Here is a 17,154-nt window from a genome sequence, read left to right as displayed (position 1 = left end):
CCAACTGTAGCGTGATTTATTGGACAAGACGTGCACTTTTTGACAGGGCCTTATTAACCACGATTTCCTTCACTGGACAGCACAGGACCAGGGTAAGAGGGCTTACAGACAAGAACGACAAATCCTTCCCATGAGCCAAAGGGGAAAGAAAAGAGGAAGGGGGAGGCTTCTCCTTCCTTCCTCCTTCCCTAATACTTTGGGCCTCAGTTTACTGACGCCAGAGGGAGGTTGGCCAAGGGAAACAGGGCAGTGCATCCTGTAGCCAGGAGTGGGCTGGGGCTGTCCGCTCAGGGTCAAAATGCCCAGCCGGGCCATCCACTCTTTCTCCCCTTCCCCGTGGGTATGGTTAGAAGATACAAAAGCGGATCCAGTACAGGACACCATGTGCAAACGGAGGAGGGGACAGAACTTTCGCAGTCTCCTTCAGCCACAGCCCCGCTGGTGGGGGGCAGAGGTCAGAGTGCGCCAAGGTGCTTGGGAGAAGGGGCTCTTCTCCATCCGGGGAGGGTGGGTGGCTGTTGTCACTAAGCTTGGGGAAGGTGGTTGGTGAAAGAGGAGCAGAGACTGAAGGGCAGGACCAAGAGGGGTCTTCTCCCCCTCCCTCCAGCAGGTAAGTGGGCCAGCCAGTCAGAAGCAGGTTGCTGGTGCTACGGGAAGCCGGTGGGGAAGAGGCTGAGGGGCTGACTCTCATTGGTGGGCAGTGGAGATCGGTAGCCATCGAAGTTTCGTGGGATGCTGCCGCTGGTGGAGCCTGAACTGTTACTCAGTGTCTCGATGCTTCCCTCTCGCTGTAGTTCTGCAAGACAGAGGAGAGGACCAGGCCTGGTCAGAATGGAGTCTGAGGGGCTGGGGCACACCCTGGGCCGCGCTGTCTGCCTGGAGGCACCTTCCACAGGGGGGATCCCCACCTGCTCCCCAGATGGGCCAGGCAGCAGCTCCGGTCACAGGGAGTTCACAGCCAAAGGAGGGAGAAGCTCCCTTGGCTGGCAGAGTCCAGTTTTAGGCCACAGTCTGTCCCTCGGTGTGGGAACCCCTTCACAAAAGTCTGGCCACCCTGCTGATTTGTCTGGACCACACTGCCATACACGGGACACGTGCCCACACCTGCACATACACTCATGCTCAGCCAGCATGCTCCCCGATTCCAGAAGTGGCTCCGGGCCTGGATCTACAGGTCAGGCAGGCAGGAGAAAAGCCAGAACATGGCAAGGACCGCAGCCTCCCTGCCTGATCTGTCCCTCCCTCTCCTCCCTGGCCCTGCCTGCTCCCTGGAGCTTCCGCCCTGGCTTAACAACTCACTTGCTCACTCATCCTGACCCATACAATCTGCCTGCTGGCCAGGCCGCCGCTCATCTTTGGCACCTCCTGGCAAGTGTCCAGTTTCCCTGCAGGAAGGAATGCCTGGTTGGAGAGGGGCCTATTCCAATGGAGAGAAGGTCCCTGCTCGCTTGCAGTGCCTCTTTTCTCCCTTTCTCTTAGCCCCCCCCCCCCACAGTGTCCTGGGGGCCCCTCAGAAGCAGAGCTGCCCTGGGAAGCAGGCGGGGAGGCTCCCACCCCATCTACTGCCCCTTCCCTGGCCCTCCCACAGCTGAGCTGCCATCTTGGATAGAGCAACTGGCCCTATCTCATTCAGCTGTGGGCACCTTACTGCCTCCCACCCCCAATCACCAATCTCTTGACCTAAGATAGGTTTTGGGCCAGGTGGTTTGGGAACAGACTTCCCTGCATGTAGAATACAAGGAAGAAGGAATTATTCTTGGCTTTTTGCAATTGGCTAGTTCCTATCCCCTTTCAGTCCCTCAGAGTGGGCTCTGAGACGTAGGCACACATCCCCAGGAAGACTCTGGGAGCCTACCCCAAGCCAAGATGTGGTGATCTGCAATGTCTTCTCCTGCAAGGTATGCCTGCCTGGAACTAAGGGGGTCTTGCTTGTCCCCCTCAGGAGCTCAGGACCTCAAAGCAAACTTGAAGCAGCCAAGTGCACTTGAGTGTTAGACTTGTCTGGTTTGGCTTGAGACCTTCATCTAGAACCTGCACCCACTCCCAGGCCCCCTGCCACCACACACATGCAGCACAGCTAGCTTGGATTAGGGTAACAGTCATAGCCTTCACTCTTGGTCTGGCCATCGGCAGCCAGCCAGGAACTAACCACTGACTCCCACTCCCTACAGGCCTCCCCCAAAGCACAGAAGCAGCCCAGCTGTAGCAGCCACAGAATGGGGTGGGAGAGTCTGTGCTGCCCTCCTTCAGAGCAGGCATGACCCAGGGGTGAGGGGCCCTCAGGCTGCACTGGCCATGTCTGGAACCTTGACATCGGAACCTCTCAGCAGATAGGGGGTAGTGGAAGCGGGGGGCAGGGGAGGGCTGTGGACACAGGCTGTGGGCCTGAGGATGGTCCCAGTCTCCAAGAGGCATGGCTTCCCTGTTGGGCCAGAGACCCTGGGATACATCAAGAGTTATCTAGATACAGACAGAAAACAAGACAGGTGGCTACCACATGAGCTCTGTCTTCCCTGCTTGTTCTCTGGTCTCACCCTAATTTGGGAGTACAGACTGTGTGCCAACAGAGGGAGAAGATGGAAAAGCAAAGAAGAGACCCTGGGATTTCTACATGGAAGTGTCAGACTCCAAGAAAACGTCCTTTGTTCCCTTCTTTGCCCACAAGCAAGCCAAGGAGTGTGTGGGGAATCCCTGAGGCCCGCTGGATTTCCAAGACCCTTGCCCTCATGCACAGCCATCCTGGCACTAGGGGGCGCTGACAGCAGGGCCAGAAGGGCAGAAGAGCAGAGCATTGGCAGGAGCAAGGAAAGCAGGGGCTTCCTCAGGATCTGGACACCATGCCCAAGCAAGAAAGCCCCAGATGAAGGAGCAGGAAAGGCCACTAAAATGGGGAAGGCTGGCCCCTTTCCAGAGCTGGGGGATAGGCCCAGAGTTCTTGATGCAAAGGGCTGACACATCCACGCTGCCAAGGAAGTGGAGGACACTGGAGCCCAGGACCAAGCACAGCAGTCCCGTTGCCTCTTGGCACAGGCCCAGGCAACACCCTCAGCAGCCTAATGGGCTCCACTCTGTGAGTCTGAGTGGATGCCCTCATCCCATCATGTGACAGCGCAGGGACATTTGCCAAAATAACTTAGGAGTTTGCTGCTCTTGGGGGCCAGGTATGTACTGACCGGCCTGGCTATTTTCTTTTCACCAATCAGGCCTGGGATTAGACAGGAGTGGGCAGGCTTCTCCCTTGCCCACCAGCCCCCCAGAACCCAGGTGGCCACAGAATGCAGACTTGACATCCCCCAGCTTCCTCTCTCTCATTCCCCTCCTCTCCACTACCACTGCCTGCGTAGGACTGCACTTCCCAACTAGATGATTTCAAGAACTCCCTCCCTGTCTCCCCATTTCCAGCAACCCCCTCTTCAACCCATCATACCAGAGTGGCTCGTCTCTGGCACAAACCTCATCTTGCTTTTCCTCTGCTTCAAAACCTTCATCGTTCCTTGAGTCCTCAGCATCAGGTCTAAAATCAGCCCTCCTAAACGGCCTTTCATGACCTGCCCCTGAGACCTCACCCACTGATGGCACCTGTTATTGGATCTGAAGAACCAAAGTAATGCACTTGTGCAGTTCTGGGATCTCTCCAGGCTGCCTCAGGCCCCTGGGCCTGTGCTTATGCCATTCCCTTTGAATGAAAAGCCCTTCCCAGGCTCCCGTGGCCCCCAGAACCCCTACTCATCTTTCAAAGGTGAGCACAGGTATCCACGCCCCACAGGTGAGCCTGTCCTGCAGCCCTGGTAGCCGGCCAGGCCCCGCCGGGCTCCGTCCTTATTCCTGCCCCAGGCCTGTTCACGTCTGTGTCCCCACCCGGGTGCAGAGCCCTTCGGGGACTACTTCTGGGCCTTAGCTCTGTATCCCTCGTGCCAACCACAGGGCCTAGAAAATAGCTGGTGCTCAAAAAACATTTCCTGACTGAATGGTGCGGTGAGGAGAGGCGGGGAGCTTCTCTTCAGCATGTGGTCTATTAGTAAGAGAACTAGGGGCCTGGCTGGACCCGGGCACTTTTCTACATGCCTTCTGTCAACCCCCTTCTCTCTTCTCCCTGAGACAGAACAATGAGTGTGTGCAGAAGAGGAAGTGGAGGAGGGGTGCACACAGGTACCCCCCCCTTCGAGTCACCCCGGCCGCCCAGCCCTAGGAGCAAGCGGCAAATGGAAATGTGTGGCCTTACCTTCCTCCATCCCGAACACCTGCTTTGTTACTGTTGGGTTGCTCACGGACGCTGGGCTGTTGGCATTGTTTTTTTTTTCCTTTTTTTTTCCCTTTTGAAAAGAAAAGCATTGAGGAATCTTTTTGGAAAAGATATGGACAACGATTGAGAAGTACACTGATCCCTGCAAGCAGGTGGAGAGGTCGTAAGGAGGTGTGGGGTGTCACGCTGGGAGGAGGGCAGGCTGGCGGCGAAATTCCGCAGTCAAGGACAGTGACATGCATGTGTAGGGGGGTGGGGGCCAACCCATCCGGAGGGCCCCAGAGATGGAACTGTCGTGATGGAGCTGAGAGCCCCTCCGGCATGGGGGCTGGGAGAGAGGAGGAGCCACACACGGAGCAGGGGGGCAGCAGGGGAAAGGGGAGAGAAGGGTGCTGGCAGGCACCCCATGTGGGCGGGTTGCTAGGAGAGGGAGAGGAGACAGTGGCAGGCTGCAGAGTTCTGGGGGGACATCTTCAGACATTTGGACTCAGGGGCCCAGCTTTTGGGCTGCTGCCCTCCTCCCCCATTCACAAGCCCCCAGATCTGGGCAGCTCTTCTAGGGCCGAGGTGGGCTTATGGAGAGAGTCCAGCAGCTACCTGCTAGGGTCTCAGAAGAGAACTGGGGGCCCTATGCTGGGGGTGGCTGGGAAAGCACACCCTGTAGCCTCCCTACTTGGAAAAATGCAAATTCTGCTCAGTCGGAAAAAGCCAGCTCTTAAAGAGGTTGCTCCCCAGGCCTCAAAGCATGATAGGGGATGAGGACTAGTTTCCAGTCAAGGGGCAGGGCTCAGAGAGAAGATAACTTATGGTGCCCTCACCTCCTGCATGACTGCACCTGCGAGCTGGGTGCTCATCTCCCCCTCTTGTGGACAGCAAAACCAAGGGAGAGTAGGAAGCCATGGGCTTTGGGTATGCAGTCCCCTGAGAAGGAACTGGGGTGGGTGCAGGCCCCGGGATGGAGATGTGGGCAACCCCAGCATCACTGACTGGCTCCCAGTGCTCCCTGCTGGCTGTGTCCACCCATTCCCGACTGCTTCTCACTGGGAAAGGAACCTGCTAGCCACAGACGCCCCTCGATGCCATGGCCAGGGTGGGCAAGCCACAGGGGGTAGCAGGACAATGGAAGGAGCAGCAACTACGAGGGAGGTGCCAGGCTCTCACAAGTGAAAGAAAGAGAACGCTCAATCCTCGGGTTGCCCGCACTCCACATGGAGTCTGGCAAAGTTCAGAGGGGACAGGGAGGTGGCTGTCCTTGGTAGGGAAAAGCAGCTCTGGCTACCTGGGCACATATGCAAAGGGAGAAGTCATGGTTAAGTCTCTGTGAGGAGGTCGGGGGAGCACGGCTGGCTGCAAATGCGGCCCCACTGGGACTGGGCCATGCGGAATGAGGGTGTCTCTCTGTGATAGTTCACTCCCTCATCCCACAACTGGATACCGCAGCCCCTCTGCAAAAGTGGGAGCAGCGGAGACTGGATCCTGGGAGCCGCGGGTGGGTACTGGGTGAGGGTGAGCTGGGTGGGGGTGCACCAGAGGGAGAGGCAGAGGTTGGAGGCAGACGGGACTCTTACAGGGAGCCAGAGATGGCCTCTGGGGGCCGGCCGCCAGGACACCCCTTCTGTGGCCTTTCCCACAGGCTGGTCCCCAAGGCTGCTTCACCCTTGAGATGTTCCCTGGGGCCATTTTCTCCTCTGGATACAGACCCTTCTCTCCCTTGAGGCTGTCCCATACTGGCAAGCCAGAGACTTCCAGGGACAGACTGGATGGAAGCCTCTTCTCACTCATGAGTCACTTCATTAAGTGCCATGGTCTTGGTTCCCCCGTTCCCTAGGAAACGCTGGGGACACAGGAACTAAGTGAGCCCTGGAGAGAGTGGGGAAGCCCAGGTGGGCTGGGGACCCCAATGAAAGGTCCCCTACTTTGGGCTTGACCGTCTCCAGGCCTCTTCTGGGCAGATAGCAGTGAGGGCAGCTGGCCAATTGGAGACCCTGAGGGATGTCCCACTGGCTTCTGGTGGTGGTGGGGGGGGGGCCACTGTGGAGAGCCCAAGGCTCAGGACTCAGAGAGAGGCCTGTTTCTGGGCTCCAGCAGAGTCCATGAAGGCAGTGCTGTGGCTGTGTTCGGGAGGAGGGTGCCTGGGCCCTGTGGTTCAGCCTCCGAGCAGCCCTGGCACTTCCTCCATCACCAAAGCAGCAGCATCTACGGGCGGCCCCTCCGGTGTGCTCAGCACTCAGCCCTGTTCTGCACACTCAGAGCCTCACGATGCTGCTCATTAAAGGGATTAGCAGAGCACTTTTATTGGGCTCTGGCTGCAGCCACACAGCCTGGCCCTAAATGAGCCACCCAAGCGGCTGGGGTGGGGGCGGTAGGGTTAGAGCTCAGGACAGTCTCAGCCTACACCCACAGCAGCTTCTGGCAGTGGGAAGGGAGGACGCCTCCCCACCCCCAGCCCCACCTCCTATCCCAGGCTCTCAAGGGCCTGAGGAGAGGGGAGGGGCAGTGTCTGTCCAGAGCGGGGAGGCGGTTTAGGGAAAAGGTCGAGAGCACAGGCCCCAGCCTGCAGCCACTTGGGAGACTTTGGGCAGGTTACTCAATATCTCCTGTGCCTCAGTTTCCTGTGCATGAGGATAACAATGTTTGCTTCCTAGTGTGGCTGTGGCATTAAATTAAATAACGCAATGCACGTAGAGTACGTCACAAAGCTTAAAGCTTCCAGGCCGGCAAATGCGGAGTTACTACTATTGTCGCAATTTTAATAGTGATGGTGATTATCCACAGGGGCTTCTGGGTCCCTCTCCGTCGTCTCCCTCCAGGAGGTGCCTCTGCCAAACAGGCCCCTATCGGCTCGCCTGCCACTAGGGCTTGGGAAGGATTCTTTCTTTTTAATCAAGAAATGGACCGCTGAGGAAGATGGCAGATATGTGTTTACAGCTTTTCATTTCTCTCCTTGCCTCTTTGTAAATACCCTTTTCCAAGCTGGAAAATAAATTTCCAACCCTGTTGACATGCATTGATTTTTCCCTCCTGCATCTACCTTCCCCATCTGCAGGGCCTATGGTTAAGCCCCTTGCCTGGGTTGGGCTCAGCGGTACCCCAGGGGAGTGGGTGGCCCCAGAACACTGAACAGCCAGCCAAACTGCCCCATCCTGCCCACTGCCTGGCTCAGAGGAGGTCTGCAAATAGAAATAGTTCCGGTCCCCTTCTTGGCTGGGGAGGGAGGTTGGAGTTGGCGGGGGGTATCGGTGGATCTGACTAGGGGGTTAGAGATTTTCAGAACTTCTTTGGATGGGATATATGGAGAGGAGACCAGGGATCACGGGGCTGCTGCCACGTTCAGCAGATGGATCCAAATGGGGTCTGCCCCAAGCAATCCACTTGGGCAGCCAGGAGCCTGCTGGGACCTGCTGGCTGGGACCAACCAAGCACACTGGGACTTGGAGAGAAAAAGGTGAAGCAGGTAGGGGGGCTGAATGCTTCCTGTGGGGCTGAGCAGGACTGGCAAGCCCCCGATGCTGGGATCCAGAGAGACAGCCCGGATGCCAATCAGGAGACTGCCTGCCTTGCACCAGTGCTGGGCTGGGAAACTCCTGCTCACTCCTCTAGAGTGAGGCAGAGACAGAAATGGAATTGGCTAAAAATGTTTCCAGAAACCCCAACAGCTCTGTCAAAGACCACACTCTGGGCCAGAGCCAATCTCAGCACTGTCAATTTTTAGGAGGATACGAGGGCAGCAGGTAAAGGAGGCAGCCCATGGGGAGGCCTTGCTTTTCCTCACACTCAGAAATGCCCAATTTGGAGGGTGCCTGCCTCCCCGACACCTTTCCCCTTCCCGCCCCGCTCCAGCCCCACCAGTCGGGCTCTCTCGCACGCAGGCAACCCCACAGGCCACGGAGCTGGCACAGATGCCAACAGACAGGCCTGGAGGACTTGGGAGAGAACAGGGTCAGGGGAGACAGAAGGATCACCGTCCCCTTCCAGCAGGGCTTTTGCTCCCTTCGCAGGCATGCTTGTGGAGGGAAAGAGGGCAGCTTCTTGAAGCTGAGGGCCAAGGATGAAATGGCTCCTCCACATCCAGATAACAGGGATCCCGGTTTGGGCTGCTGGAATCTGGGCGTAGAGGAGAAACGGTGCTGATTCTGGCCGGTGTATCTCCAGACCTCGCACCCATGTCTGAATGCAGAGCCCTTGCCCACTAATGTCATATACCTCTGGTGACCTGACTGCACACAGCCTGTGGGTAGGCACGCACCTTCCCTCCTGCCTGGGGTCCCTTTCCACCCACAGGATTCCCACAACTGTGCTTTCTCTCCCCTTTGCCCAGCTCTCGTTCCTGACCCCTGCAGCTACTGAGGCCTAGAATGTCACAGAATTAGGCCAAGGCCACATGGTCTACCTGGACCCCACCCCTCAGCTCTGAACAATGAAGGGAAATATCCAGTGCTTTTGGCTCAGGAGACCAGGAACTGCTTCCCTTGGCCACTGAGGCCATACACACACCTAATAACCTTAGGGCTTAGGGGGAGACCTGAGGTCTAGAGAAGTCCTCAGGTCCTCCAGGCATCCACTGGCTCCTGGAAGATGAAAGCTGTGGCCAGTTGTGGGAGTTGTAGAAAGGATGATGGTTGAAGAGACTAGGCAAGCAGACAGCCTCCATCCAGGAGAACTGGGGAACAGACACATTACCTCTCTTCCCCATCGCTCCTTCCCTCCTCCCTCCACTAGCCAAAGAGAAACCTTATTCATGACAGCAGGCCAGTGTGGCATTAATATCCTGAGGGAGAAGCATAGAGGTAGCTAGATCTCCAAATTCCTTGTGGGGACAGGGGTGTGGCAGATGCTGGAATGTTGGGGAAGGGAGAATGAGGGCAGAAAGAGAGGGAGAGGGAGGCCTAATGAATGAGGACGACTCCGGAGGCCTCTGTTCAAAAGAACAGATTCTCACCACATCCTGCATCCTCTCTCCTTTGGAGCTGGCTGGGGGTGTGTGTGTGTTGGAGTGGGGAGCACAGTGTCTGAGTTCCAATAGAGCAAGCAGCTCGTGGCTCAGCCAGATTCCTTCACGGCTTTTGAACAACTGATGAGCAATGGCGGTAGGTGGGGTATTAGCTGGAGGTTATGCTGGCCCAGGTCGCCCCATATAACAACCATAATAAGGTAGGGGGAGACAGAAATGCTGCCACACTCCACTCCCAGGAAATCCATGTTACCCTAAGCCAAGTCTTGGCTTCAAAGCAGGAGAGAGCAGGATCCCCTACCCGGACCCCCTCGACCAGTACCCCGTGTGCAGTGACCTTCTCGGTAGCACTGTATTACTCTAACTTCACATCCTGACCTGTCACAACCTATTGGACATGGGGACAGCAAAGGCTGAGCAGATGGGCTCCTGCTTCCCTGGTTTCGAGGTATTTGACAAATCTGGCTGAAGCCACGCTTTGGGCACAGCCCTGCGCGGACACCACCGTGGATGGCAGGAAGAGTCCTGGGGTAGGAGGCTGAGAGTTCTGCCACAGACAGATGTGCCGAATGACCTGTGCGAGTCACTTCACTTCTCCTCCACCTCAGCAACTGTCAGGCGGGAGGGGAGGAGCGTCTCTGGCAACCTCACCGGGTGTGTGAGGCTCTAAAGAGAAAAGGATGGGATGGAACTTTCAGAAGCAGAAGATGCATCAAACACGCAGAGTGTCCCGATTAGGAGATCAGTGCGGCCACCTCTGGTGTTCCAGCAGGCGGAGGCTCCCAGAGGCGGGCGCCTCAGGCAGGAGGGCCTGAAACGGCCTTTCTAGCTCCAGGTCACGGCACGACAGTGGGGGCCGAGTCTTGGCAGACGCCATCTGAGGTGGACACAGGGGCCGGGCGATTCGGAGATGTGCCTTTGACAGAGAATGTCCAGCCAGGTGCTGTGGCATGAGCCCTTTGTGTGTGTGTGTCTGTGTATGGGGAGGATGTGGGTGCCTGTGAAGGCCCCATAAACATGCCCACTCAGCATGGCTACGAGGAGGACATGGCACTTGGAAAGTCTCCTGTGGTAATTGTGCCTGGCAGCTAGACTGGACCCGCCTATCTCCTCCAGTCCAGCCTTGAGGCTCGGGAGACCCCACCGAGCTCGCAGGCCGGGTCTTCCCGAGCTGCCCTCCAGGGCTGAGAGGCAGCACAGGGGTCCGCAGATTACAGGAGAGATGCAGCTCCTTGAACTTTGCTGGCCTGACGGGCCAGAGCCACATCTGGTTCTCATTCAAATGTCCAAACATAATTAAATTCTCTATGATGCAGCGGAAGAGTTTGGTAAGATGTGGCTTTCCCCCCTTTCCATCAAGGTTAAGAAATCAGTCTCTCATTCCACCGGCCGGCCGACTCATTCTCCTCCCTGCCACTGATCTGTCCCATTCTAGAAAGCAGAGGCCTGTGCTCTGATCTGATTTCTCGAGCTGACTGGGCTGGGGCCAGTGTGGGCTACACGGAGCCCTTCTCCCCCACTGTCCCACTTACCCACCTGAGAGGATTAACAGCTGAGGCCAAAGCAGCAGGCTGGCGACTGAGCAAGTCAGTACCCTATGAGCTGGGTGGGGGTGGGGAGGTGAGCCGAGGCAGAGGCAGCTGTCAGCTGTCCTACCCAGGCTGCGCCAGACATACCAGTGTCTTCTCACTGACTAGATACAAGGATCCCCTCTCTCTAGGTCCTCACAACGGGAAGCCCTTGAGAGTCTTCAGTCTCCAGCCTGGCCCTTGAGTCCCTCTGTGGAAAATGGAGCTTCCCACAGTCATGGAGGGGTGAGGCAGTCCCCCCCACCCCCAACCTGTGCACCTCCCACCTCTCACCTTGCAGCCTGGAGACTGCTGCAAGGCCCCACAGAGCCCTGGCCTTCCTCCACATACAAAGGAGGGAGGCAGAGGGAGTGCTGGAGGCATGAAGAAGGCTGGGAGCTCCCTGCCTCACAGAATTGCTCGTTGTTTCTGGCCTGTCAAGGCTCTGAACAGGCTAAAGGGCAGCAGGGTCCAAGGTGCAGAGATGGCGGGCAGCCTCCTCAACAGAAAGGAGGCCTGCTAACCGGAGGCTTCACTGCCTCTCCTCAGTGGCCGGTCCAGAACTGCCCCGAATTCTAGCAGAATATCCTCTAGATGGGCAAGCGTCCCTTCCCGACTGAGTAGCTTCTGTTTCGGGCTTTTTTTTTTTTTTTTTTTAAACTTGGGGATTTATGACTTTCATGGTTATGGGTTCCATTCTACTTCCTCTGTGCCTATTCTAATCTTTGTGGTACACGCTTTATAAGAGTTTCTTAATAAGTCAGGATATTTTTCCTTTTGAAACAAGCTGTCCTGCAAATTAATGACTTAGAGTGGGTGTGGATGCTACCCAGAGACAAACAGGGGCTGGGAAGGGGATAACCGGGGTGCAGTAGAGAAGAATCTTCTAGATTAAACAGAGCTATGTGGAGGTCCCTTTACGATCCTGGACCAACTCCTGTGCTAGCGCCCTCCTGATGTTTACCAATGTCCCTATCAGAGAACTAGGACCACTTTCAGGTGCACATGGTGTTTCCATGCCAGAGAATGCTCAACGCTCACCCTGGGGACAGGTGCACGCATACACGTACAAGCATGCACATGCAAACACACACACACACTCACAAGCTGGTGTGAACCAAACAATTCCAACATTGCTGACCTGGCTCTGAATTGGAATAATTCTGTTTATCTTTTTGAAATGGTAAACTTCTGTTTAGTAGTGAATTTAATTAACTTCTTGGTGGCATCAGAGCCAAGGCCATGTGTCTGGTGCCTTCACATCCGTGAAGAAGGCTTTAAGGAAACTTAAGCCAGTCTTTAGCACAGATGCCCGAGGCCAAGCTTAGCAAAGAGAACAGAGGTGGGGCCAAGGTCCCCGTTGTCCCTGCCAGGGTCGCAGCCCGTGTTCTGGAACCCATGCCCCCCCTCCTCGGGAGAAGAGCACAGGTCTCAATTAGCTGCTGTGGAGCCGCCTGTCCGGGGGAAAAAGCTGAGCAGGATGCCTCCTCTGCTTTGTGCTCTGTTCACAGACTGGTTGCTGGAGCCGGGGCTCTATTCATTATTCAATTCAGCTAGCTCAGACGAGTCTTTCCATTTGCTCCTCCAGGAGGAATAACAAATCTAGAAATGCAATTCCACTTTGGTGTATTAAGATATTGATTTGCCCGGCGAGGGGAAGTGCATTTGTTCTGTCAGCCCTCCCGTGGGCAGGAAGGGGTTAACCAAATGTTTATCACAAGGCTGGCTTCAGAGTTGAAAGTAATGTGATCAGTAATGAATTTTGTGTTACATTAGGTTGTATAAATGGACAGACAAGCGCAGACAACAAGTGGCCAGGAGTCGGGGCTAATCTAATGATGTAAAAATAGAGACAGCACCAATTATACTAGGGGCCAGCTCCAGGCTCCTGCAGGGACTGCAAATGAATAGGTACAAATCAAATTACTCACTAATAGACGCACTACAAGAGGGGCAGTCAATGGTAAATGCATTAGAGCCCAGTGACCTCTCTGCTCTGCACAGCAGAATCCGAAAATTTGACTTCCATCTTAAAAGTGGGGGGCAGGGAACGAGGGTCTCAAAGAAACTCTTGTTGAGTGAAGAACAACAACTATGGCCCATCCCAAACCAGTCCGCTGCCAGGAGGTACCTCCTGTCTGTGCTGACCTCTTGCCCTCATTTCAAGGCCTCCTGAGATCCTGAGCACCCGCGGGGGGTAAGGGAGCAACTTCTTGAGGGACAAACAGAGCAGCGGGACGAAGCCTTGCACGTAGGCAAAGACAGGAGGTTACATACCAACATACTTCACAGCCACGTGTCTCTCAGGGGTGGTGTTTTTTACGGCTACGTCAAGGGCTGTGTCTGTATTGAAAATAGAATATTTCTTTAAAGAGGATCACAACATGGACCTTTAAGAGAGTAGCAAGTGCTCAAACCAAAGCAAGTAGGTATCAAAATCCAGTTGGGCCACGGAGAGCTCTGCAGGGGCCTTGCTTGTGGTCTGTTCCACCGTGCAGCACATCCTGGCTCTGCCCTAATGCTTGTTAGCCTTGACCGCCGTCATCCTTCCCTCCCTTCCTCCTGCCCCGCGCTGCCTACTGAGTGCCTGTATCCATGGATCACGGAGACGTGCTCAGAGGCAGGAACCCGATGCTCATTCTCAGCATTCTGTGGCGTGAGGGGAAACCCAGTGTGAAACCAAAGCATCTCCAAGCCTTCCGAGGACCCAGCCAGGCCCAGATGGACACGGGACCCTGCTGGGCCTCTCCCTCCACCGCCTCTAAGGCCAGCACTATCACACCCTCCAAGTCGAGACGGCATGCTGGTCCTGGCCGACTGGGGCCCAGAGATGATGGAAACATGCTGGCAGAACAAGCACAGGGAGGACACAGGGTGAAAAAAGTCACCGACACAAATGAAGCAACTGGATGTTGATCTTCCCCAAACTTAATTAAGCACACAGAGCAGTGGGATAAGAAGCTCTCAGGCTTCACTGAATAATATGTGGGGGGAGTTGGGGGTGGTCTGTGAGCCTGGTGCTGGGGGATTCTGCCAGCAAATTAAAAAATTTATGCTTATGCAGTGGGCCTGCAGGTGCCTGGGGGCAGGGGTGGGGTTCAAAGAGAAGTGGGCAGGAAGAAATCACCAAATGTCAGTGGTCAGGGGGCTGATTCTGATAGAGGTACTTGGAAATGCCTTCTTCTGCTACGTTCAGTCACACTGGCATGGCTTGGCCTTCTTGGTATAGTGAGGCTCTGGATTCCTGAAGGGTCAGAGGGTCATTTCCAACTTTCATTTCCTGTGTGTCATGTGTCTTTCCTCTATTACCAGCCATCAAACCTAGGGGCCAGTCCGTACACCACAGACCATCTTTGGAGGACGTGAGGAGGCTCAGAGGGAAAGATGGGTATTTAACCATCCATGACTGTGTTCAACTTTGTTCAGATCTCACACCTCACAGATAGGTCAATGGTTAAAGGTGAATTCTTTGGCAGAGGAGGAAGAACAGAGAGAAATACTCCCTCTTGTTAACCATTTACCTATGTTAATGTCTCCAGAGGAGGGCCCTCGTCTGGGGGTCCATCTGCCCTTCCCCACCCTCTTGTCCAAGCCTGTTCAATTTTCCACAGGAACTCCTGCCTCCATGTTGGGGCAACACCTGGAAAGGGGATTCTGAAGGTTCACCAATGAAGTCACACTGGCACTTCCTCCTTGTTGACAGGAATCAGGGTGCTTTGGTTACAGAATTCAGAGCAGACTGGGCAACTGAAAAGTGCACAGAGGAGCTTCTCAGCCCTAAGCTCCCATTATAGCTCTGCCCCGGCCTGGGACTTCTAGCAGCCTTGGGAAACAGAGAGGGAGAGGGAGAGCAAGGGAGAGGGAGAGGGAGAGGTAAACAGGAAGAGAGATGGGAGAGGGAAAGGGGGAAGAGTGGGGACTACGAGAGAGACAGAGATGGAGAGAGAGGGAGATGGGGGGAGGAAAGGGAAAGGGAGAGGGAGGGAAAGAGAGAGAGAGAGAGAAATGGTCTACCTAGAATCAGATTTGACAATGGGCCAGAAATTAACAAGTGTGTCCTAAACATGGTCATTTTTCCCATTGCTCTGGCTGGCTTTCAGTTACTTCTCAGGAGCCACAAAAACCCATGCAGTCATTCAACAAACATTACTGGGGCTCAGCTTGGCTCTCGTCCCAGTGCTGCATGGTGGGCAATGAGAAGGCTGGTGGTTAGAGGTAACAAAGAGGAATGAGACTCTGTCCAAGGCACCAGAATCAGGTTAAGACATGCAGTATGGGCAGTGTGGCTGAGGGAGGGGCTGAAGGGACCACCCCGCTGTGGCATGTAGAAGGGAATCAGACACGGCTAGGTAAAGGACAAGGCAACAGACACTACTTGTCTGGGGCCAAGTGTCCAGGGAGCAGGTGGTTCAGAAGCTCAGAGGAGAGAGAAAGGGCATTTGGCGGCAAGGTCAGGGAGGGTATCACAGAGGGGATGTGATTGGAGCTTGGTCTACAGAAGTGACCGGGCAGAGAGGGAGGGCGGAGGGGACTCTAACAGAGCCAGGTGAGCAGGGCTCGTGCTGTGGACGACGGGATGGGTCTGATGGGAGCGTGTTTGCATGAAGGTGGTGGTGAGGATGAATACGAATAAGGGGTTACTGGGGACAAGTGAATGGGAGAGCAGGTTGCCAAGGAGGGTGAGGGGGGCCTGGAGGAGCCTTGAAATCTCACGGCAGCAGCCGAGGTGGAGACATGGGGGCCCTGCGCATGTTGTGAGTAGCGAAATAGGAAGACAGAACAGGCCCTGAACGTGAGAGCCCCATTCCTCTTCTGGGGATCCCTTCTCATTCTGAATAGCGGGTGGGAGTCACTGAACTACTCTCTGACCCAGTGAGACTGACCAGATCTTGAGAAACTCCTAGCTCTCTCTCTCTCTCATCCTGCTGTCAGCATTCCTGGGCTGTGTGAGCAGAGTGGCGTTATTTAAAGCTCCCGGGCCTCATTTCACTTCTTGTGAGGTTACAGCTCAGGCTTCTTAACCTCAGCGCCTACTCTTTGAATGATGTGACTAGATGGCATACAATATAAACTTCTTTAGAGATATTGTGTCTCTTCGACCTGTTTTCTCTACATTTCCTGCGTCAAGTTTATAAAAAAAATTACTTTCCTTCTGTTTTGTGTGGATCCCAATTTCACAAATCTTTCTCACGAACCAATTTTATCATTTATATACACACATACAAGCTTATTTTCATTTTTCAAACAATGACGAAAACAACTAGTAGTGCAGGCCCTTGTACAATGTTGCTTACCCATGGAGAATATAAGCTTTGTGAGCACTCAGTTGGCTGATGGGTCACAAAAGGGCCCCCATTATCTTGACCTGGGGGAGAAATAAACATCTGCAGCTGGGGGCAGGGTTGGTTGGGAACCACTAGGTGTGAATTAAGTCCCAGATGAAGGGTCACAGATAGGACCCACAGGTGTGGGAGATCCAACCCAAGAAGCCTGAAGATCCACAGGCATGGGTGTGGGCACACCTGGCCAGGACTGGAAACCACCACCTGGGTTCAGTGCGCCTGTCCCTTCACCCCTCTGTCCAGTAAGCACCTGCACGGAGGTTTGGTCTGAACACCAAGGATAACCTAAGTAGGATTGTCCCTGAAGATGCTTTTGCTATTATCCATGGGACAGACCCTTAAAGAAAGAACTATTCTGATACCAGAGCAATGAAAACTCATCTAATTCCACTGTTTTACAGAGCCTGGGGTTCCAGCACCTCCTCAATATCTCATTTTGATCCTGTGTTTTTTGTTATGATGTGACTTCAAATCTTTCCTCTTTCCTCCATTGTGAGTCAGAGAGGGGAACATCTCTCTGGCACTGTTGTGACGATGAAAGGACATTTCTGTCGCTAGCCTAGAGGCTGAAATATAGAAGCCACTTGGCAGGGGTGGCCGTTATCGTTGAAAGGAGCCAACGAGAAGACAGATAACGGAGCGTCCCATCCAGCAGCACAGTGCCTGGCACCTAATACACACGGGGAGCAGATGTTTCGATGTTGCCTGGTTTCTCTCGCCCATGGTACTGGGGAAGAAACTGAACCCAGAATGGGAAAGGAACCTGCCCAAGGTCACACAGAGTTCCCCCATTCCTTCATGAGGACTTCCAAATGCCACTGAGAAGAAAAAAACCAACATTCTTCCCAGCATCAGTAGCTGGGTACTAGGAATGGAAATGGCTGTCAGATTCAACTTTTCCCACCAGTGGAAACCAGCGAGGAACAGGCCATCTGACACCGAACTGGGACACAGATGGCAACGCCAACAAGGCCACGCCCCAGTTCGCAGGCAGCAGCTGCCTCCCCGCCACCCTCAGCAGCAGTGCTGTGACCGCCATGGCGCTGGGCT

The 17,154-nt window shown here is 54.9% G+C and overlaps 1 protein-coding gene across 1 annotated transcript in view; it reads right to left on the bottom strand.

Moving 5' to 3' along the window:
- LOC111151262 (BCAS3, microtubule associated cell migration factor) overlaps positions 1–17,154 on the bottom strand; it is a 578,517-nt gene continuing 561,363 nt past the window's right edge. Inside the window, exons 24-25 of the mRNA XM_022509136.1 lie at positions 13,040–13,105; positions 1–796 (exon numbers count right to left, since the gene is read on the bottom strand). Coding sequence (XP_022364844.1) covers positions 648–796; positions 13,040–13,105 — 215 coding nt within the window. The 3' untranslated portion in view covers positions 1–647. The remainder of the gene's footprint in view (positions 797–13,039; positions 13,106–17,154) is intronic.

Source organism: Enhydra lutris, unplaced genomic scaffold (assembly GCF_002288905.1).
Source record: "Enhydra lutris kenyoni isolate GAN:26980312 unplaced genomic scaffold, ASM228890v2 scaffoldscaffold26, whole genome shotgun sequence".
Classification (NCBI taxonomy): domain Eukaryota; kingdom Metazoa; phylum Chordata; class Mammalia; order Carnivora; family Mustelidae; genus Enhydra; species Enhydra lutris.
The sequence above is the reverse complement of the archived record's forward strand: the minus strand, read 5'-3'. Positions and strand labels throughout refer to the sequence as shown.